The 21,816-nt window shown below is 51.6% G+C and overlaps 1 protein-coding gene across 4 annotated transcripts in view; it reads left to right on the top strand.

Moving 5' to 3' along the window:
- Positions 1-21,378, top strand: part of SCNN1D (sodium channel epithelial 1 subunit delta) — a 33,874-nt gene extending 12,496 nt beyond the window's left edge. For 2 of the 4 annotated variants that reach the window (XM_064171967.1, XM_064171968.1), the window contains exons 2-13: positions 6,481-6,815; positions 9,815-10,067; positions 11,434-11,627; positions 11,888-11,991; positions 12,897-13,060; positions 13,973-14,071; positions 14,660-14,777; positions 15,745-15,823; positions 16,445-16,502; positions 18,419-18,474; positions 19,516-19,591; positions 20,392-21,378. In XM_064171967.1, the coding sequence (XP_064028037.1) occupies positions 6,496-6,815; positions 9,815-10,067; positions 11,434-11,627; positions 11,888-11,991; positions 12,897-13,060; positions 13,973-14,071; positions 14,660-14,777; positions 15,745-15,823; positions 16,445-16,502; positions 18,419-18,474; positions 19,516-19,591; positions 20,392-20,805 (1,935 nt within the window). In that variant the 5' untranslated portion in view covers positions 6,481-6,495 and the 3' untranslated portion in view covers positions 20,806-21,378. Of the gene's footprint in view, positions 1-614; positions 700-6,480; positions 6,816-9,814; positions 10,068-11,433; positions 11,628-11,887; positions 11,992-12,896; positions 13,061-13,972; positions 14,072-14,659; positions 14,778-15,744; positions 15,824-16,444; positions 16,503-18,418; positions 18,475-19,515; positions 19,592-20,391 lie in introns of those variants that run through there. The other 2 variants (XM_064171966.1, XM_064171970.1) reach the window with 2 other exon arrangements.
- The last annotated feature ends 438 nt before the right edge of the window (positions 21,379-21,816 follow it).

Raw genomic sequence — 21,816 nt, 5'->3', positions numbered from 1 at the left:
CTGGACTCAATCCCCTGCTCCAGATCATCAATAAAGATACTGAACAGCTGCCAGCATCTGAAGAACAGAAAACTCTTGGTGGATTTGAGGCTGCAGACGAAGGATGAGCAATATTCTTGGGGAAGCAGGAAGAAATCCAGAGCCACGTGTGCCTCCAACTGAGTAGCTGATGGTTTGAGATTGCACTGAGGTATGCAATTCCTCAAGCACACCTTTGGAAACCTTAATGGCTTCAATTACCACCCATGGTGCCAGCCTCCGGAAACCAGGAAAAGGAGGCAGCCAGTTCAGAGTGGAAAGGAAAGAACCTGGCAGCATCCATGGCTACTTCCATCAGCAGGTGGAGAAATTCTGCCTCCAAAGCTGTTGTAACCACCGAGTGGGGTGGGATGACACCAACCGACCCCTTGCCAGCACTCAAACCCAGTTGAAGTCGAGCAGAAGCTTCCCCTTAACTCGTTTGGCCAGTTCCTTCACCTCCCATTGTTCCCTGGATCATACCCTGAATAATTTGCATGATCTGCTTCTGCAAGTCCTGCCCCTTTTGATGTCATCGATTTGATCCATAAAGGCTGGACAGCTCCCACTGCTCCCTCCAGTTAGCAAAGGGAAGCAGAAAGCTTCAGATCAAGGCTTGGCTTTTGCTCAGGGTAAGGCTGAAGGCTCCTGCAAGGACTCCAAGATAGAATCCCTGCCAAGGTACAGTGGGGACCTGCTGGGGCTTGGTCTTAGCTGCTTTGCTGTGTGTTTCTGGAGCTGTGTCTGGCTGCTGTGTGGATGTGGCACAAGGGGTGTACACCTGGGGTGCATTAAGCAGAGTGTCCAGCAGATCAAGGAAGCTTCTCCTGCCCCTCTGCTCTGCCCTGCTGAGACCTTATCTTGAGTACTGACTTCAGTTTTGGGCTCCCCAGCTGAAGAGGGACAGGGATCTGCTGGAGAGGGTCCAGCAGAGGGCTATGAAGATGATGAAGGGGGTGGAGGGCATGGCTTATGAGGAGAGGCTGAGGGACCTGGGGCTGCTTAGGCTGGAGAAGAGAAGACTGAGAGGGGACAGGATAAATGTTAATAACTATCTGAGGGCTGCCAGGAGGGGGGGACAGGCTCTGCTCACTGCTCCCTGGGAGAGGACAAGCAGCAATGGATGGAAGCTGCAGCACAGCAGGCTCCAGCTCAGCACAAGGGGGAACTTCTTGCCTGGAAGGGTCCCAGAGCATTGGCACAGGCTGCCCAGAGAGGTTGTGGAGTCTCCTTCTCTGGAGCCTTTCCAGGCCTGTCTGGATGTGTCCCTGTGTGCCCTGAGCTAGATTGTGTGGCCCTGCTCTGGCAGGGGGCTTGGACTCAGTGATGTCTTTGGGTCCCTTCCACCCCCTGACACCCTGTGAGCCCATGAAGGGGAGGTGTCTGCCCACAGCACCTTCTTGCTTGGCATCTGCTGAGCGTGGGGCTGCTGCAATCCTACACCAGTCTCTGCCCCAGTGCCACTGCTTTATGACTCCCACTGACACCCTAATAACCTGCAGCCCCTCTCCAGGCTCTCACCACAGGCAACTGCTCCCTCTTGCTGTTCCATGTCTTGTTAATTCCTTGCCTTCAGTTGCTACATTAAATAAATCAGTGGTAGGCTGACCTGGGAAACCAGCAGAGAGAGGATGCTCTGTTCCCTCTCTCCCAGTTTGCTTTCAAAGATTCCCTCTGGGGCTTTGCTTTTTGTTTTTAGAAGTTGTTTGGCCTTCCCCCCTTCTTTTCATTTCTTTACTTTATCCTATGCTTTTTCATGGCAGTTATTTGAGGAATGCAGATTCAAATGGTATGAACTAACAAGCAGGAGCCTTCAAAAAGCCAGGCAGAGTGCCTGCAAGCTGCCATCTGGCTCTGCAAGCTGTGCTTTGGATGCTTGCAGGTACATTGTGAGAGTCAGGATAATGCATGAGGTGCTTGATAGGTTTGCTTTAACATCCACTTGTGCTGTTACCCTGATAGGTTTGCTTTAGCATCCACTTGTGCTGTTACCCTGATAGGTTTGCTTTAGCATCCACTTGTGCTGTTACCCTGATAGGTTTGCTTTAGCATCCACTTGTGCTGTTACCCTGATAGGTGTGCTTTAGCATCCACTCTTGCTAACTGCTACCTTTTGATCTGCCTTTCCTCATGTAAAGCAGGGCTGCCTAACGAGGTGAATGCAACAGCAGCCAATTAAATTGGCCTGGCTTAGTCTTCAGGCAATTTTCTGTCTTTAAATGCCATAAATATTTAAGGATCCATTCAATTTCTATGCTGCAGGCAAGTTTTCATGTGGCCTTATCTAAATAGAAGGAGAATGAAGGAGCTGAATAAGATCATAGGATCATAGACCCATAGAATCATAAGATCATAGGACTATAGGACCATAGAACTATAGGACCATAGACCCATAGGATCATAGCATCATAGAACTGTAGGATCATAGAACTATAGGATCATAGGACCATAGAACTATAGGAACATAGAACTATAGGACCATGGGACTATAGGATCATAGGACCATAGAACTATAGGACCATAGAACCATAGGGTCATAGAACTATGGGACCATAGGACCATGGAACCATAGAACTATAGGATCATAGAACCATAGAACTATAAGATCATAGGACCATAGAACTGTAGGATCATAGAACCATAGAACTATAAGATCATAGGACCATAGAACTGTAGGATCATAGAACTATAGGACCATAGGGTCATAGGACCATAGAACTATGGGACCATAGGACTGTAGAACCATAGGAGCACAGAAATATAGGATCATAGGACCATAGAACTATAGGACCATGGGACTATAGGATCATAGGACCATAGAACTATAGGACCATAGAACCATAGGGTCATAGGATCATAGAACTATGGGACCATAGGACCATGGAACCATAGAACTATAGGATCATAGAACCACAGGACCATAGAACTATAGGACCATGGGACCATAGGATCATAGGACCATGAGACCATAGGATCATAGAACCATAGAGCTATAGGACCATGGGACAATAGGATCACAGGACCATAGAACCATAGCAACATAGAACTATAGGACCATAGAACCATAGGAACATAGAACTATAGGGCCATGGGACCATAGGATCATAGTACCATAGAACTATAGGATCATAGGAACATAGAACTATAGAATCATAGAATCAACCAGGTTGGAAGAGACCTCCAAGATCATCCAGTCCAACCTATCACCCAGCCCTAACCAATCAACTAGACCATGGCACTAAGTGCCTCATCCAGTCCAGGACCATAGGACCACAGGGTCAGAGGACCATAGACCCATAAGACTGTAGGACCGTGGAACCATAGAATCATAGCACTGTAGAACTATAGCACCATAGAACCATAGGATCATAGGACCACAGACCCATAGAACCATAGCCTCATTTGGATTTGGAAGGGACCTCAAAAGTCATCTAATTAAAGGCTGAGCATTCAAATTAGCATCAGAATTTAAGCTGGAAAATGGGTAGCAAGGAGAGGTAGCAAGCCCCAGCCTGGGTTCATTTCTGGGGCTGCCAGATAACTCTTCTGGGCTGAAGGAACACTCAGCTGTGAGGTTGGCTGAGGAAATTTGTTCAGAGCACTGTGGCTCTGGGTGGAAATGGGAATTAACTGCAGGAAGAGTGTTTCCTTGTAGAGGATAGAAGTGAAATTCTTCATTTTCCACTTCAGCCCTTTATCACTTTTTTCCCCCTCCTCTCTTTTCATTTTTCTGTGCTCTTTTAATTCTTAACTATTTCACTTTGCTTAGCCTCCTCCTGCACCTGTTCCATGGCAAAGGTATCTAAACCCCTGTGATCAATACTTTGTCATGGCTGATGAGCAATGCTTGAAGGAGTTGCACATCCCTCTGAGTTATTTGTTCTGTTATGGTTAACCAATACCTCTGAAAATACAGACATGTGGTGGTCTGTAAGGATAACAACTTGGGCTAAACTGAATGTCCTCACCATGGTCTGTAAGGATAACAACTTGGGCTAAACTGAGTGTCCTCACCATGGTCTGTAAGGATAACAACTTGGGCTAAACTGAGTGTCCTCACCATGGTCTGTAAGGGTAACAACTTGGGCTAAACTGAGTGTCCTCACCATGGTCTGTAAGGGTAACAACTTGGGCTAAACTGAGTGTCCTCACCATGGTCTGTAAGGGTAACAACTTGGGTTAATCTGAGTGTCCTCACCATGGTCTGTAAGGGTAACAACTTGGGCTAAACTGAGTGTCCTCACCATGGTCTGTAAGGGTAACAACTTGGGCTAAACTGAGTGTCCTCACCATGGTCTGTAAGGGTAACAACTTGGGCTAAACTGATTGCCCTCATCACAAAATACACCTTTTTTTTGGGGTGAGTGGGGGCTATTTTCAAGCTTCTCTCATGTATTCCTTTTTTCCTGGGGTGCTCCTCACTGTAAGGATTACTCCAGCATGAGTAGGTGCAGTGAAGAGATTAAATTTAGCAGCTTGTGACTCTAAGACCTCATCCCACACCAAATGTCCTTCTCCATGGAACTTTGAAGTAAAGCTGGTTTAAAATGGAGAGGTTTAGTTGAGGATGATCACAGGTCAGGGTACCACTGTGTATCTGCTGGGGTTGTGATGACCTCACTCAACCACCACCAAAGCCCTCGAGGTCCATAATTCACTGATCACTTAGATTTCATCCCTGTGGAGCCCACTTGCAACCAGCCCATCTGTTCACTCCTTGTCTGCTCTTCTTACTGTATTTGTAAGGGTTTCATTTGGAGTTGAGGTTGAGCCAAAGGATTGTACTCAGTAAACTTCTCTTAATAGCATAATAGCTGAGGTGATTCACAGAGTGCTGTAATGTTGGAAACCCAAAGCATTACAGGGCTTGATGTCATGTTCAGTGAGTGGAAGTATGTCAGCATTAGCTCTGTGTCCTAATCTGGTGCTCTGCCCTAGGAAGATGTCCTCAGTGTGTGCTGGATGAAGTCTGTGACCATAAAAGATTTGGGGTTTCTTTAATCCACTTCCTTTAAACTAGAGCAGGGGAGATTTAGATTGGATATCAGGAAGAAGTTCTTGACTCTGAGGGACTGCAGAACACTGCAAGAGGTTGCCCAGGGATATGGTGGAGGCTCCATGCTTGGAGGCATTCAAGGTCAGGCTTGGTGGGGCTCTGGTCTAGTTGGGGATGCTCCTGCTTGCTGCAGGACACTGATGACCTTTAGACCTCCCTTCCAATCCAAACCATCCTATGATTGCTAAAGGACTGATCCAGCTCGTCTGAACTGTGCTGTATTTCATCTCAGAAGTGGCTCTGTTGCAGTGCTGGCAGAAATGAATCCTGTTCACCTCCATTCATCCAGCAAAAATTAAGTCCTGTTCCTAATCTTTCCCTTTCATTGACTTGAAAGTTGGATCCATCCTGATTCCTTGACACAGGGATGAAGTCCAACCTGCTGGCTACAGCAGGGTCACACAGAGCAGCTTGCCCAGGACCACAATGTCCAGCTGGGGTTGGAATCTCTCCAGAGGAGAAGACACCACAATCTCTCTGGGCAGCCTGCTCCTGGGCACCACTAAGAAGAATCTGACCCCATCCTCTTGCTGAGCACTGAGAAGATTCCTTCCCAGGCTGCTCTTCTCCAGGCTCAACAGCTCCAGGTCTCTGAGCCTTTCTTCCTTCAAGAAGGGCTGATTATTCCAGCATGAAATGCTGCTTCTCAGTGTTCTTGGAAAGAGGAAAACTACACAGCAGGGTATTAGTCACTTGAGCTTTGCCTGTCCCTGCTAACAGAGAAGTCAGAGTGTGTGGTAGGATGTGTCATGGTGCTTCATGCCAGAACGTTTGACCTCCCTGCTACTTCCTGCTGCCCAGGCTCTGGAAGGCCAGAGATGAGGCTCACTCAGCTCACAGGAGTCGAGTCTCAGCTCACAGTAGTCGAGTCTCAGTTGCTGAGTCTCAGCTCATACTAGTCGAGTCTCAGCTCACAGTAGTTGAGTCTCAGCTCATACTAGTCGAGTCTCAGCTCACAGTAGTTGAGTCTCAGCTCATACTAGTCGAGTCTCAGCTCACAGTAGTTGAGTCTCAGCTCATACTAGTCGAGTCTCAGTAGTTGAGTCTCAGCTCACAGTAGTTGAGTCTCAGTTGCTGAGTCTCAGCTCACAGTAGTTGAGTCTCAGTTACCAAGGCTCGGCTCACAGTTGCTGAGTCTCAACTCATAGTAGTTGAGTCTCAGCTCTCAGCTGTCGAGTCTCAGCTCACAGTAGTTGAGACTCAGCCCACAGTAGTTGAGTCTTGGCTGTCAAGTCTCAGCTGAGTCTCAGCTCTCAGCTGTCAAGTCTCAGCTCACAGTAGTCGAGTCTCAGCTGACAGCTAGTCACAAGCTAGTCACAGCTAGTCACAAGCTCCCCAGCACCCTGCTGGCCACAGTCCATAGGTGTGACAAGCTAACCAGGTTGATTTGTTTTTGTGTGGAGCAGAAAGAGCCGTAGAGGATGGAGCAAGCAGCAGCAGGAGCAGAAGAGGAGAAGGAGGAAGGCTTGATTGAATTCTACGATTCCTTCAAGGACATGTTCGAGTTCTTCTGCAAGAACACAACGATCCACGGCACCATCCGCCTCGTGTGCTCGGACAGCAACAGGATGAAAACAGCCTTCTGGACTCTGCTCTTGCTGGCCAGCTTTGGCATGCTGTACTGGCAGTTTGCACTCATGTTCAGCCAGTACTGGGCCTACCCTGTTGTCCTGACCATGTCGATGCATTCAGAGCCCAAGATGTTCCCAGCGATTACCATCTGCAATCTAGACCCCTACAGGTAACGCCAGGGATGTGGCTTGGCTTGGCAGAGGCTTGGCAGAGACAGCTCTACCAGGCTGGCTAGAGTTGATCATAGAATGGTTTGGGTTGGAAGGGACAGTTAAAGGTCTTCTGCAGTCAGCAGGGACATCCCAGCTAGAGTGGGTTGCTCCGAGCCCCATCAAGCCTGACTTTGACTGTCTGCAGGAATGGAGCTTCCATCAGCTCCCTGGGCAACTTGTTCCAGGCTTCCACCACCCACATGGTAAAGCATTTCTTTACTATAATGGTTGGAAGAGCTCTTAAAGGCCTTTTCCAACCCAATCTACTCTATGATTCCATAATGGTTGGAAGAGCTCTTAAAGGCCTTTTCCAACCCAATCTACTCTATGATTCTATAATGGTTGGAAGAGGTCTTAAAGTTCTTTTCCAACCCAATCTATTCTGTGATTCCATAATGGTTGGAGGAGATCTTAAAGGCCTTTTCCAACCCAATCTATTCTATGATTCCATAATGGTTGGAAGAGGTCTTAAAGGCCTTTTCCCAACCCAATCTATTCTATGATTGCATAATGGTTGGAAGAGATCTTTAGGGTCTTTTCCAACCCAATCTATGATTCTATAATGGTTGGAAGTGATCTCAAATGTCTCTTCCAACCCAATCTATTCTATGTTCTATAATGTCTTGAATAGATCTCAAAGGTCTTTTCCAACCCAATCTACTCTATGATTCTATAATGGTTGGAAAAGATCTCAAAGGTCTTCTCCAACCCATTCTATTCTGATTCCATAATGATTGGAACAGATCTCAAAGGTCTTCTCCCACCCATTCTATTCCATGATTCCATAATGATTGGAACAGATCTCAAAGGTCTTTCCCAACCCAACCTATTCTATGATTTCATAATGATTAGAATAGATCTCAAAGGTCTTTCCCAACCCAACCTATTCTATGATTTCATAATGATTAGAATAGATCTCAAAGGTCTTTTCCAACCCAATCTATTCTATGATCCTAGGTAGCTGTTCTTTGCCCTTGCCTCTGGTCATGTCATCACTCACAAAGGTTCAGATAGGGACAACAACCTTCAGACTGCAGGCTGGAGTGAGCTGAAGGTAGAGGGAGGTCTCTCTGCCTCACCAAAGTGGAAAGGGATTGTTGTTACTTCCAAATTGGTTGCAGGATAAGATCTTGTTGGGCATTGTGCAACAGCATGTAGCAGTTTATTTCATGCACTGAGTCAGGATCGAGGGAACTCTGCCTTGTGACTCGTTTCCAGCTGCTGACTGATGTTGGTGCTCTGATGAAACCATCCCTTCCCTGAAAAACGTGCCTGAAGTCCTTCCTGAACTGACAGCTGATGGCTGGAATGATGCACTGCTGGAGCTGATGCTGCTTGGCTTTCTGTGCCATGGCCTGAAGGACACAAACTGAGCTTCTCTAGAAGCCTGTGTGGCTCTGCTTGCTAAAGGAGGCTCAGACAGCAGGGGCCACTCAGTGAGAGGTTCCATATTACCTGGTAAAGGAGTTCTGGGTTTTCCTCCAAGGCATGATCCAGCTGGCTACAGGCAGGCCACTTGGTGCAGCTGGGGGTGTTGCGCAGCTGCCAGTGCTGAGGTTGCCAGTGAGGGATCCAGCAACTGAAAATTTGATTCCTGGAGCTCCTAATAATTTAGTGAAGCTACATATAATGAGCATAGAGGGACAGAGATCTGCTGGAGAGAGTCCAAGGGAGGGTTACAAGGATGATGAAGGGACTGGAGCACTGCTTGGTGAAGAGAAGAGGAGGGACCTGGGGCTGCTTAATCTGGAGGAGAGAAGACTGAGAGGGGATCTAAGAAATGTTTCTAAATCTCTGAGGGCTGGGGGTCAGGAGGGGGGGACAGGCTCTGCTCACTGCTCCCTGGGATAGGACAAGCAGCAGTGGATGGAAGCTGCAGCACAGGAGGCTCACCCTCAACACAGGGGAGAACTTCTTTCCTGGAAGGGTCCCAGAGCCCTGGCACAGGCTGCCCAGAGAGGTTGTGGAGTCTCCTTCTCTGGAGCCTTTCCAGGCCTGTCTGGATGTGTTCCTGTGTGCCCTGTGCTAAATTATGTGGTTCTGCTCTGGCAGGGGGGTTGGACTCAATCTCTGGAGGTCCCTTCCAACCCCTGGCATCCTGTGAGCCTCAACATGAAGACCTTCTAGTGTCCTTTCTGTGTTTGAAGGGGGGTACAGGGAGTGCTTCCAAAGGCATGCAGCAGCAGGATGAGGGTCAGTGGTTTGAAACCAGAGCAGGCTACATTTAGGTTGGATGTTAGGAGGAAACTCTTTGCTGTGAGGGTGGTGGACAAGTGGAAAAGGCTGCCCAGGGAGGTGATTGAGGTCTCATCCTTGGAGATATTCAAGGTCAGGCTCCACAGGGCAACCTGCTCCAGTGTTCCACCACCCACATGATGCAGAACTTGTTCCTCACATCCAGGCTCAATCTGCTCTGCACTCATTCCAAACCATTAGGTGTGTTCCTGTGCCACCTGCACTGGATTCTGTCATGCAGCTCTGGTAGGGGGTTGGACTCCATGATCTAGGGAAGTCCCTCTCAACTCGTATCATCCTGTGATGGATGGGAAAAAAATTACTGTTCAAAACCCAGCAGGCAAGGAGCAAGGAAGCTGCCTCTGATGCCTTTCTCCTCCCATCCCAGCTTCTCATTAAGACAGGCTGCCCAGGGAGGTGGTGGAGGCTCCATCCCTGGAGACATTCAAGGTCAGGCTTGATAGGACTCTGAGCAAACTGATTTAGTTGGGGATGTGCCTGCAGACATCGGGGGGGTTGGACTAGATGACCTCTAAAGGTCCCTCCCAACCCATTCCATGATGTTACCAACTGCTGCCTTCTCTAATGCAGGCTCCAAGCCCTGCAGGGACCAGGAGCAAAGCCTTCCCCTAGGGATTTTGAGCCTCACTTACATTAAAGTGCTTTTGACTAAGAGAAGTGGGAGATGCCCACGAATCCCTCCTGCTTCTGTGCCTTGCAGGTTTGAGCTGGTGAGCGAGCACTTGGTGCAGCTGGATCGCATGGCAGAGGAGTCCATCGCGCTGCTGTATGGCATCAACACCTCAGCCAGCCTCTTCCACCTCCATGAGACAAACATCCACGTCCAGGACTTGCCAAACACAGGCAACCTCAGCAGGTCGAGCTTCAGGCTGAGCCAAAACTTCTCGCTCCTCAGAATGCCTGACCACAATAACAGGGCAGGGAAGAAGCATTCCAAAGTGGGCTTCAGGCTGGTAAGTGTCTGCCCTCCTCCAATAGAAAGGAATGGAGTGGAAAGGAGTGGAATAGAATAGAACCAAACAGGTTGGAAGAGAGCTCCAAGCTCAGCCAGCCCAACCTAGCACCCAGCCCTGCCCAACCAACCAGACCATGGCACTAAGTGCCCCAGCCAGGCTTGGCTTCAACACCTCCAGCCACAGCCACTCCACCACCTCCCTGGGCAGCCCATTCCAATGCCAATCACTCTCTCTGACAACAACTTCCTCCTCACAGCCAGCCTAGACCTGCCCTGGCACAGCTTCAGGCTGTGTCCCCTTGTTCTGTCCCCAGCTGCCTGGCAGCAGAGTACAACCTCCCTGCAGGCAGCTGCAGACAGCAATGAGCTCTGCCCTGAGCCTCCTCTGCTGCAGGCTGCACCCCCCCAGCTCCCTCAGCCTCTCCTCACAGGGCTGTGCTCCAGGCCCCTCCCCAGCCTTGCTGCCCTTCTCCAAACACCTTCCAGCACCTCAACATCTCTTTTGAATTGAGGGGCCCTGAGTCTTCCAGACTTAGAATCATAGAATCAGTCAGGGCTAGAAGGGACCACAAGGATCTTCCAGTCCCAACCCCCCTGCCATGGCCAGGGACACCTCACACTAGAGCAGGCTGCCCACAGCCTCATCCAGCCTGGCCTTAAACATCTCCAGGGATGAGACTTCCACCACCTCCCTGGGCAAGCCCTTCCAGGCTCTCACCACTCTCATGCTCAACAACTTCTTCCTAACATCCACTCTGAGTCTCCCCATTTCCAGCTTGGTTCCATTCCCCCCAGTCCTGTTACTCCCTGACCTTGCCCTGGCTACAAACACAAGCAGCAAGAGTTGGCTGCTCCCCAAGGGATGAAGGGAACCTGGCACAGGGCAAAATGGGATCCATGCCACACAGTACCTGAGTGAGCAAGCAGGGAAAGCTCACAGGTGCTGTCCGGGTCCAGCTGCAGTCCAGCTCAGCAGGCAAGTGTGTGGTGTTCCAAGCTCAACTTAAGACCAGGCTGTGAAGTTAGGTCTTTGGGTCAGCTGGGTCCACAATGGGGTCCACAACAGGGTAGGAGAAGACAGCAGCCCAGATGGAAGGCAGCAGCTCTACACCTCAGAGAGATCTTCTCTTCTCCTGCCTCTTTCCCCCTCATTCCCCCGAGATGAAGCTTCCCCTCCAGCTTCAAGGAGTTTAGCACACAGCAAGACACCCTCCAGAGGTCCCTTCCAACCTGAGCCATTCTGGGCTTCTGTGACAACTGCAATCATCAGAGAGCAATTCTTCTTCCCTCTAACCAGTGTTGCCCTTAACCTGTCATGCCCTGCCTGTGCTGAGTGGCTCCTCCTCCTCCTCCTTCTCTTCCAGTGCAATGCCACAGGTGGGAATTGCTTCTACAAGACCTACTCCTCTGGGATGGATGCAATTCTTGAGTGGTACAGGTTTCACTACATGAACATCATGTCCCAGCTACCAGTGATCATCAACATCTCTGATCATGAGGAGCAAATAGAAGACATGGTCTACTCCTGCCAGTATGATGGGGAGCCCTGCAGACCCAGGTGTGGTGGTGCTTGGGGTGTTCCTTGGGGGTTTCAGCAGGGCTTGGGAGGCTGAAATGGACCTCGTGGTGTTCTGCCAGGCTTAGCCCCTTGGTGGAGTGAAAGGAAGACCAGACTTTCCTCAGCAAGGCAATGGGGCTAGGAACATAGAGCTTAGCCTGGTAGCTGTTCTGCTGCTCCCCCACACCAGCACAAAGCACATCCTAGGCAGAGGTCAAGGCTGCACTCATTAAACCCCTCCCAATCTCTCTTGCTTTCAGTGACTACGTTCACTTTCACCACCCAGTCTTTGGAAGCTGCTACACTTTTAACAGCCAGGGAACAGACTCCTTTTGGACAGCTACAAAACCAGGAGTTCCTTATGGTATGGTATTTGGCAAAAGGCTGGGAAGAGGAGCTGAGGTGGCTGGAATCTGGCTATGGATTTCATGTGTCTTCTCTGCCTGGCTTACTGACAGAGAGCCCTCTCTTCTCTGGCTCTTACAGTGGTTTGGGTTGGAAAGGACCTTAAATGTGATCTAGTTCCAACCCCCCCCCTGCCATGAGCAGGGATGCCTCATGACTAGCCCAGGTTGTTCATGGCCTCATCCAAGCTGGCCTTGAACATTCTCAGGGAGGAGGCATCCACAGCCTCCCGGGGCAGCCTGTTCCAGTCTCACCACCCTCCTACTGAAGAACTTCTTCCTCAGCTCCAGTCTAACCCTGCTCTTCCTCAGCTTCAAACCATTCCCCTTGGCCTGTCTCTAGACACCCTCAGGAAAAGTCTCTCTGCAGCCTTCCTGCAGGACCCTTTTAGGTGTTGGCAGGCAGCTCTGAGGTCCCCCCTGGAGTCTATTCTCTAGGCTGAACACCCCCAGCCCCCTCATAGTCCTCACAGCAGAGCTGCTCCAGCCCTTGGGTCATCTTTGTGTCTTCTGCAGCTGACACAGAGCTCTCTCTTCTGGTCTGATGGCACAAATGCCACCCTGCATGTGCTTGCTTCCCCAGCCACAGCTGCATGACAGCCTCACCAGCCATACTTCAACTCAAAGCAAGCAGAAGATTTGGTTTTTTTCCAAGCAGACTCTAATGTTTCAAGCAGGAGATTACCATAGTTTGGGAAGAGGCTGCTGCAGCTGCTAGCTGACCACTCACCTGGTCTGTAAGGCAAGCCAAAAGGCTCTCCTGTCAGCTCAAGATGCAATCTGGTCAGTGCTGGGAGTTGAAGGTCTGATGGTGCTCCTCTTTTGGCCCCAAATAAGTTGTTGCATTCTTCCCTTTGGTTCACAGGACTTTCCCTTATCCTGAGGGCAGAGCAGAAGGACCACATCCCACTCTTGACTACAGTGGCAGGTGTGAAAGTGATGATCCACAACCACAACCAGACACCATTCCTTGAGCATGAAGGCTTTGACATCAGACCAGGCATTGCCACTACCATAGGCATTCAGCAGGTTAGCCTCTTGCTCCAGAGCTTTGCTTCTGGCCCTTCTGCTCACAGAAGGTTGTGAGGAGCAGCTCCCTGAATTCTCCACTGGACAGGTGGGACTCTTGTGCCTGCATGTTGATGCCAGTCCCTTTCCTCTCCTCACTGTGTTCAGCTCCCCATGAGTGCAGCAAGATGATTCCAAATGTGCCAGTGGCCTTTTGGTCCTCCATGCACTGGGGCTTGGTTTCTCTGGCACTGAGGCTCTTGCATCTCCTTCCAGCTCTGCACAGATGTGTGTCTCAGGATGACAACAAGCAGCCAGAGATGACTTAGCTCTTTTAGCTGTGTGGTCCTGTTGCTGTCCATGCTTTAGGAGGCAGATTGAGTTTAGCTGCTTGGTCCTGTTGCTGTCCATGCTTTAGGAGTCAGGTTGAGTTTGGCTACATGGTCCTGGTGCTGTTGCTGTCCATGCTTTAGGAGACAGATGGAGTTTAGCTGCTTGGTCCTGTTGCTGTCCATGCTTTAGGAGGCAGATTGAGTTTGGTTACATGGTCCTGGTGCTGTTGCTGTCCATGCTTTAGGAGGCAGATGGAGTTTAGCTGCTTGGTCCTGTTGCTGTCCATGCTTTATGGGCCAGTTTGAGCTCAGCTTCTTGGTCTTGTTACTGCCCATGCTTTAGGAGGCAAATTGAGCTCAGCTGCTTGGTGCTGTTGCTGTCTATGCTTTAGGAGCCAGATTGAGCTCAGCTGCATGGTCCTGTTGCTGTCCATGCTTTAGGAGCCAGATTGAGCTCAGCTGCTCACAGCTATGCCTGACCTTTCTTGATGCTCCAGCCAGTGAATCACAGAATGACAGAAGGAAGGGACCTCTGGAGATCATCTGGTGCTGGCTAGGGCCAGTTAAAGCCCCTAAGCACTTCACTTCTCTGTGTCCACAGGACGAGGTGAACCGCCTGGGTGGCAGCTATGGGAAGTGCACCACCAACGGTGACGATGTGAACGTTAAACTGCTGTACAACAACTCCTACACCCTGCAGGTACAGTCAGAGTGGCTGGCTGAGGCCTCAGCTTGTGCAGAGTGGAGGAAGAGCAAAGAAGTCACAGCTCAATCTCCAAGAAAGCTCTTGCAATTGAGCAGGTTCACTGCTGGAGGTAGCAGAGAGATTCGTGCCCCTCTGAGGAGCAGCTCACAAAGAGGGTGTTGGAGCTTGGGATGTGTTTTACTAAGTGGGGGACACTCAGTGCCTGGCATAGGAGCTCCTCCCTCCCTGTAGCACAGCAGAGAGCAGGCAGTGAGTCAGGCAAAGCAGCTGGACTCTTCCAGTAGGACATTCTTGGGCCATCAGCTCTGTATTTGTGGAAGCCGTTGCTCCTGGCTCCAGGAGTTTGGGTTGTTTTATCTGGGCTGTTACTGGGCACAAGGAAACAGGGAGCTGGGAAAAGTCTGCCTCACTAAATTCAATACTGGGTGGGGAGGAAAGGACTGAGAACTGAAAACCTCATCACACTCCAGGGTCTGCAGTAACTGCACCTGTAGCTGTAACAGCATCCTGCTGCAGAATGCAGGTTTGGGCACCTGGAGGTCTCTGGCTTGTCCAATCTTTTGTGCCTTCTTCGTTCCCCAGGCTTGTTTGCATTCCTGCTTTCAGCACATCATGGTCCAAAAGTGTGGCTGTGGCTATTACTACTACCCACTGCCTCCTGGTGCTGAATACTGTGACTACAACAAGCAGCCTGCGTGGGGTAAGAGCAAAAGCCTCTTCTCTTGTCCTTGGTGGAAGGGGACAGCTTGCTGCAGTGGTCACTGGTGACAGGACTCCTTCTAGGATCACAGAACCACAGAGGTGGGAAAAGCTCTCTGAGCTCAGCCAGTCCAACCAGCAACCCAATCCCACCATGCCCACTGAACCTGTCCCCAAGTGCCAGGCATGGGGGCTCCATCATTTTCCTGGGCAGCCTGTGCCAATCCCTGGCCACTCTGGCAGCAAAGATTTGTTTCTTTCCTGTTATCCATTGAATCAGTCAGAGTTGGAAGGGGCCACAAGGATCATCTAGTTCCAACCTCCCTGCCATGGGCAGGGACACCCTACCCTAGAGCAGATCCAACCTAAACCTCCCCTGGTGCAACCTGAGGCTGTTTACTCTTCTTCTACCACTCACCAGGGAAAAGAGACTGACCCCAACCTGGCTCCAACTCCCTTTCAGGTTGCTGTAGAGATCAGTGAGGTCTCTCCTTGGCTTCCTTCTCTTCAGACTAACCAGTCCTGCCCTTCTGCCCTGTGCCTGTGCCCTGCTGAGGCTGTTTCCTCACACCACTGAGCACAGCCAGGTGCCAGCCACCTTCCTGTGCCTTTGCATGGATATTGAGGTGGTGCAGTGAAAACTCTTGGGTGCTCTCAAGCATCTCCTCCTCCAGGCCATGAAAGCCACACCAAACTCTTTCACATTGCCAGTGCTGGTGTGAGACACAGCTCTGAATAGCTTCACCTGGGCTTCTGCTTGGCCTGTGCTCAGCAGATCCTCCCAGGCTGCACCCAGGGGATTAACTCAACCACAGGGAGCCATTCCAAAGGGAGAGTGAGACAAAACCAGGTCCCTGTCACCTGGGGGAGGTGCCCTTGGGAAAGCCAGGGGAGGGCAGAGGTTTTGGTAGCTTCCCACTTGGTAGCTTTCCATTTCCTGAGTCTCTTCCTCCTGTTTCTCCCCCCAGGTCACTGCTTTTACCAGCTCTACAGCAGGCTCAGAAACCACCACCTGAATTGTTTTGACCAATGCCCCAAGCCTTGCAGGTAGGTCACTGCAGCAGAGCAAAGGAAAGACTCAGAAGGCAGCTTGCAGAGGAGGAGTGGAAATGCAGGGAGCTTAGGGTGACATTCATGGACCAAGTGGCCCACTGAGCTTTGGTGAACCTCTCAACCAGAGGTTCCCAGCTTGATGTTTGAACCCCCAGGGCTGAGAAAGCAGAAGGATGAGAGCATGAAGAGCCTGTGTGTGGAAGAGAGCAGAGGGAGGACTTTGTTTTAGTCACACTGAGCCCAAACCAAACTCTCTGTGTGGCTTTTTTTGCAGCATTCTGCTTTTCCTCCTTCCCCTTTGTTGCTGTGGGTCCATTCCAAAAGGCAAAGGCAGCACTTCAAAGCCAAACAGCAAACACTTGGGGTTGCAATGCCTCAAAGGGAAGTTGCCAGCACTTAAAAGCCATTTCAAGTCTCCCTCCTGACTCAGCTTGCAGGCAACTTCTGCTTTTATTGTGTTTCCTAAGGCCACTTCCAGGGCTTCTGACAAGGTTCTCAAGAGCTGCCCCTTAGAGCTTTTCCTTTGGGCAAGCTGTTAGCACTGCTGCACTCCTTCCTGTGCCCACATTTAAGTGCCAGGAGCCATAGTGACCATAATCTTCTTTGTCTCATCAGGGAATCACTCTACAAGGTGTCTGCTGGGACAGCCAAGTGGCCATCAGCAAAGTCTCAGGTAGCCCACCCAGACCTCTGCTGTGCTTGGGGAGGGATTCTGTGTCTCCTGTGGCTCTTGGGGCACTCAAATTAGTGAGTCAGGCAACAAATTGCTCCAAATGCTGAGCCTAAGGGAATGAGGCTGCAATTAAGGTGCTGGAGAGGTACATTCTGTTCCAGGTCTGCTCCAAACTTCCTTGTGACCTTAAGCAACTGACCTGAGTGCCTCAGTTGCCACCTACAAAGTGGTGGTGGTGACTTTCTGCTTCAGTGGGTGTTGTGCTGTGGCAGCTCACTCATGGCTGGGGAAGCTCTGTGAGTCAGGACATGGCCTCTTGCTGGGTCTCATCTTGTGGTGTCAAACAGGCACATCACCAGGTCATCCCTTCCTCTCAAAGAGGTGATAATAGGAGCAGGGAATTGATTGGGCTGGAAGAGACCTTGCAGATTGCTGAGTCCAGCCCAGCACTGCCAGGGCACCACTGAGGCATGGCCCTCAGCACCTCATCTACACAGCTCTGAAACCCATCCAGAGATGGGGATTCCATCACTGCTCTGGGCCAGGCCTTGGCAATCTTTCTGGGGGTGAAGTTGTTCCTCATGCAGAGGGACCTGGGCAGGCTGCAGAGCTGTGCCCAGGCCAACCTCATGGCATTCAACAAGGCCAAGTGTAAGGTCCTGCACCTGGGTGGGTGCAATCCCAAGCACAGCTCCAGGCTGGGTGGGGAATGGCTGAGAGCAGCTCTGAGGAACAGGACCTGGGGGTCTGGGGTGAGGAAAAGCTCAACAGGAGCCTGCAGTGGGAGTGCAGCCCAGACACAACCCTGTGCTGGGCTGCAGCAAGAGCAGTGTGGGCACAGGGCAAGGGAGGGGATTCTGCCCCTTGGCTCTGCTCTCCTCAGACCTCACCTGCAGTCCTGTGAGCAGTTCTGCAGCCCCCAGCACAAGCAGCACATGGAAGTGTTGGAGCCAGTGCAGAGGAGGCCACCAAGATGCTGAGAGGGCTGCAGCAGCTCTGCTCTGAGCACAGGCTGAGAGAGTTGGGGCTGTGCAGCCTGGAGAGGAGAAGGCTTGGAGGAGACCTTGGAGTGGCCTTGCAGGATCTGAAGGGGGCTGCAGGAGGGCTGGGGAGGGACTATTGACAAGGTCTGGGAATGGCAGGATGAGGAGGAATGGGTTTGGAGTGGCAGAGCAGAGATTGAAAGTGGATGTTAGGAAGAAGTTGTTTGCAGTGAGGGTGGTGAGAGACTGGCACAGGTTGAGGGTGGTGAGACACTGGCACAGGTTGCCCAGGGAGGTTGTGGAGCACAGAAGCACCCAATGTGATCAAAGAACAGCTGTACAAAAGCTCTCCCCAGCTCACTTCAAATGTTGGCAGGATGCTCTAAGGTCTCCCAGAGGCTTTCTCTTCTCCAGGCTGAACAACCCAAACTCTCTCAAGCTGTCCCCACAGCAGAGGTGCTCCAGCCCTTGGATCATCCTGAATCATAGAATCAGTCAGGGCTGAAGGGACCACAAGGAGCAGCCAGTCCCAACCCCCCTGCCATGGCCAGGGACACCTCACACTAGATCAGGCTGCACACAGCCTCATCCAGCCTGGCCTTAAACACCTCCAGGGATGAGACTTCCACCACCTCCCTGGGCAACCCATTCCAGGCTCTCATGCTGAACAACTTCTTCCTCACACCCAGTCTGAGTCTCCCCATTTCCAGCTTGGCTCCATTCCCCCCAGTCCTGTCACTCCCTGACATCTCCATGACCCTGCTCTGGACCAGCTCAAAAGCTCCATGTCCTCCCTGTGCTGTGCATGTGAGAAACCCATCAATGACTTCCTTTCTTAAATGGTCGTTTTGCTGCTGGTGACATCTGCCTGTACCAGCTGTGGAGGCCACAGGAGAGGGCAGAGCTGCCCCTAACACATTTCCTCTGCTGCAGGACTGGGTCCGGCAGGCGCTAAGGCACCAGAACGGATACAACTCCACCAGCCACAGGTTAGTCACTGCCAGAAGGCACAGCTCTGACAGCTATGGGCTGGCTCTCCAGCCTTGCACACTCTGCAGGTGTTAGGCTGGGAAAGGGAGGACAGGAGGAAAATCACACAGAATCCCAGGATGCCAGGCTGGAAGGGGCCACAAGGACCACAGAAGCAGGCAGGGTTGGAAAGGACCACAAGGAGCAGCCAGTTCCAACCCCCCTGCTGTGGGCAGAGACACCTCACACTAGAGCAGGCTGCCCACAGCCTCATCCAGCCTGGCCTCAAACACCTCCAGGGATGGAGCCTCAACCACCTCCCTGTCAACCCATTCCAGCCTCTCACCACTCTCCTGCTCAACAACTTCTTCCTAACATCCAGACTGAATCTCCCCACCTCCAGCTTTGCTCCACTCCTCCTCAGTCCTGGCACTCCCTGGCAGCCTAAAAAATCCCTCCCCAGCTTTCTTGTAGCCCCTTAAGATACTGAAAGCCCACAATAAGGTCACCTGCTCCAACCTCTCTAGGTGACAGAGGAGTTGCAGTGAGCTGGCCCAGAACCTGCCAAGCTGTGTCTCAGAGCTGCCCAGTGTAGGGAACCCACTGCTTGCCCTGGGAGATGGTTCCAGTGTCTGACTGCTGGCCCAGCACCTGCCAAGCTGTGTCTGAGAGCTGCCCAGTGTAGGGAACCCACTGCTTGCCTTGGGAGATGATTGCAGTGTCTGACTGCTGGCCCAGCACCTGCCAAGCTGTGTCTCAGAGCTGCCCAGTGCAGGGAATCCACTGCTTGCCTTGGGAGCTGATTCCACTGCCTGACTGTTCTCATGGAGAAGCATTTTCTTCTGGGTCATCCCTCATCTGCCCTCACACCACTGCCCAACAGTCACTCCTGCCACCTCTTCCCAAGCTCCCATTAAAGACCCTCAGAGAGGAAGCTCGAGTGAGTGGTGAGCCCCAGTGCCTAGCACTCAGCATGCCAAGCTGAGAGCAGAATGCCAGCAGTGCCCTCCAGACACCACCCCCCCTCCCAGTGCTAACTGCTGCCCTTTACTCCAACACAGGAAGGATATTGCCAAGGTCACCATCTTCTACAAGCAACTGAACTACCAGGCTGTCAACGAGTCTCCTCTGCTCTCAGTAGGTCCAAATGTTCCTAGCTCCCTTGGGCTGAGGTGTGCTGTGTGTGGCTGGAGGAGAGAGGATGGGGTTGGTCTTCTTGAGGAGGTGAGGTGGAATTAGAAGCACAGAGCCATGGAATCATTGTGGTTGGGAAAGCCCTCTAGGAGCATCCAGTCCAACCACCAACCCAACACCACCATGCAGGGAGGTTGTGGAGCACAGGAGCACCCAATGTGATCTTTGATCACATTGGGTGCTCCTGTGCTCCACAACCTCCCTGGAGGTGTTCAAGGCCAGGTTGGAGGAGGCTTTGAGTGACCTGTTCTAGTGGGGTTGGCACTGGCTGAGCTTTGAGGTCCCTTCCAATCTAAACCATGTCCTCAGGTGCCATGGCCACAGGTTTCATGCACACCCTCAGAGGTGGGGACTCCACCACCTCCCTGAGTGGCCTCTTCCAATCCCTGACTACTCTTGCAGCATCTCCAACCTCACCCTCCTCTGGCACAGCTTGAGGCCATTTCCTCTTGTTCTGCTACTTGATACCAGGTAAAAGATACCAAACCCAAGCCCACTCCAACCTCCTTTCAGGGAGCTGCAGAGAGCAATGAGGTCTCCTCTCAGCCTCCTCTTCTCCAGACTAAACACCCCCAGGTCCCTCAGCTGCTCCTCACCAGAGCTGTTCTCCAGACCCTTCACATCCTAGGAGGTTACTCCCCAGCTGGCAAGCAGCTGCCTGACCTGCTGGCAACAGGCAAGACTTTGGTGTTGCCAGAGCTCTGCTGGCTTGGATGACCACAACCCTTTGGTTCTTTCCACAGGAGAATCTGCTGCTGTCCAGCATGGGAAGCCAGTGGAGTCTCTGGTTTGGCTCCTCAGTGCTGTCTGTAGTTGAGATGTTCGAGCTGCTCATAGACACCTTGGTCTTGTCTCTCCTCTTCTGCTACCAAAGGCTCAGGGCAAAGACTTTGAAAGTAGCTCATGCTCCTTCTCCCATCCCCACTGTGAGCCTGGCCCTGGAGAACTACAGAGCTGTGGAGGAAGAAGGTGGGAAAGGTGAGAACCCTGCTCACACTCACCCCCCTGGAGTGACAATTGCAGTGCACAGCAACAGCGAGCTGCAGCTCCATCCCTTCTCCAGCAAGGTGGACATGCCAGAGCTCTGCCCAGAGGTGGTGCTGAATGGATTCAGGTACAAGAAGGACAGCTCTGTGGAAGGGCAGCTGGGCAGCTAAGGACATGATTGTGTGCATGGAGAAGGCTTGAAGCTGCCCTCGGGAACGGACAGGGAGGTTGTGGTGAGCAACGCTCTGGATCCATCTGAACACCTCACTGCTGAGCCTGGCAGTCCTCTGCAGGAGCTGAGCCAAGCTCCTTGTGCCAAACTCCTCCACCTCTCCCAGATCCAGACCTCATGCAATGTCCTTCTGTTCCCAGTGAGTCTCCTGGGGAGGAGGAGAACTCTACTTCTGCTCTCTGGGGCAGCTGCTGAGCCCTCCTAAAAGCCTGTTCCTAGCTTTTAGCTTCCAAAGCCTGGTGAGGAAATCAGCCTGGGGCTTCAGGCTGGCCCAGCTACATTTCAGAAGGCTGCTCCAGAGCAAAGCCAGCCCTGGCCGGTGATGGAATTGCTCCAGAGCAGGCTGAGAGCAGCCAGTGCTGCCTGGAGACACCAGAGCCTGTGGTGGCTCTGACCACAGCTTTGCTGCCAGGACACTTCTCTGGCCTCAGCCTCTTACTGTGGCACCTTGAGGCCAGAATGCTGCTGCTGAGATGCTTTGGGCATTGACCCTGACTGTTGCCAGTGAGATTAGAGGAAGGGTGGAGAGGGAAGGGAAGGGAAGGGAAGGGAAGGGAAGGGAAGGGAAGGGAAGGGAAGGGAAGGGAAGGGAAGGGAAGGGAAGGGAAGGGAAGGGAAGGGAGGGAAAGGGATGGAAGGGAAAGGAAGGAAAGAAAAGGTAAGAAAGGGAAAGGGAAGGGAAGGAAAGGTAAGGAAGGGAAAAGGAAGGGAAGGGAAGAAAAAGTAAGGGAAATGAAAGGGAAGGGAAGAGAAGAGAAGGGAAGGGAAGGAAAGGGAAGGGAAGAAAAGGCAAGAAAGGGGAAGGGAAGAAAAGGTAAGGAAAGGGAAGGTAAAGAAGGGAAAGGGGAATGGAAAGGGAAGGAAGGAAAGGGGAAGGGAAAGGGAAGGAAAGGAAAGGGAAGGAAGGAAAAGTGAAGGGAAGGAAAATAAAGGTAAAGAAGGGGAAGGT

Source organism: Pogoniulus pusillus, chromosome 36 (genome assembly GCF_015220805.1).
Source record: "Pogoniulus pusillus isolate bPogPus1 chromosome 36, bPogPus1.pri, whole genome shotgun sequence".
NCBI lineage: Eukaryota > Metazoa > Chordata > Aves > Piciformes > Lybiidae > Pogoniulus > Pogoniulus pusillus.
Note: the sequence above shows the minus strand (reverse complement) of the source record. Positions and strands in the feature narration are given on the sequence as shown.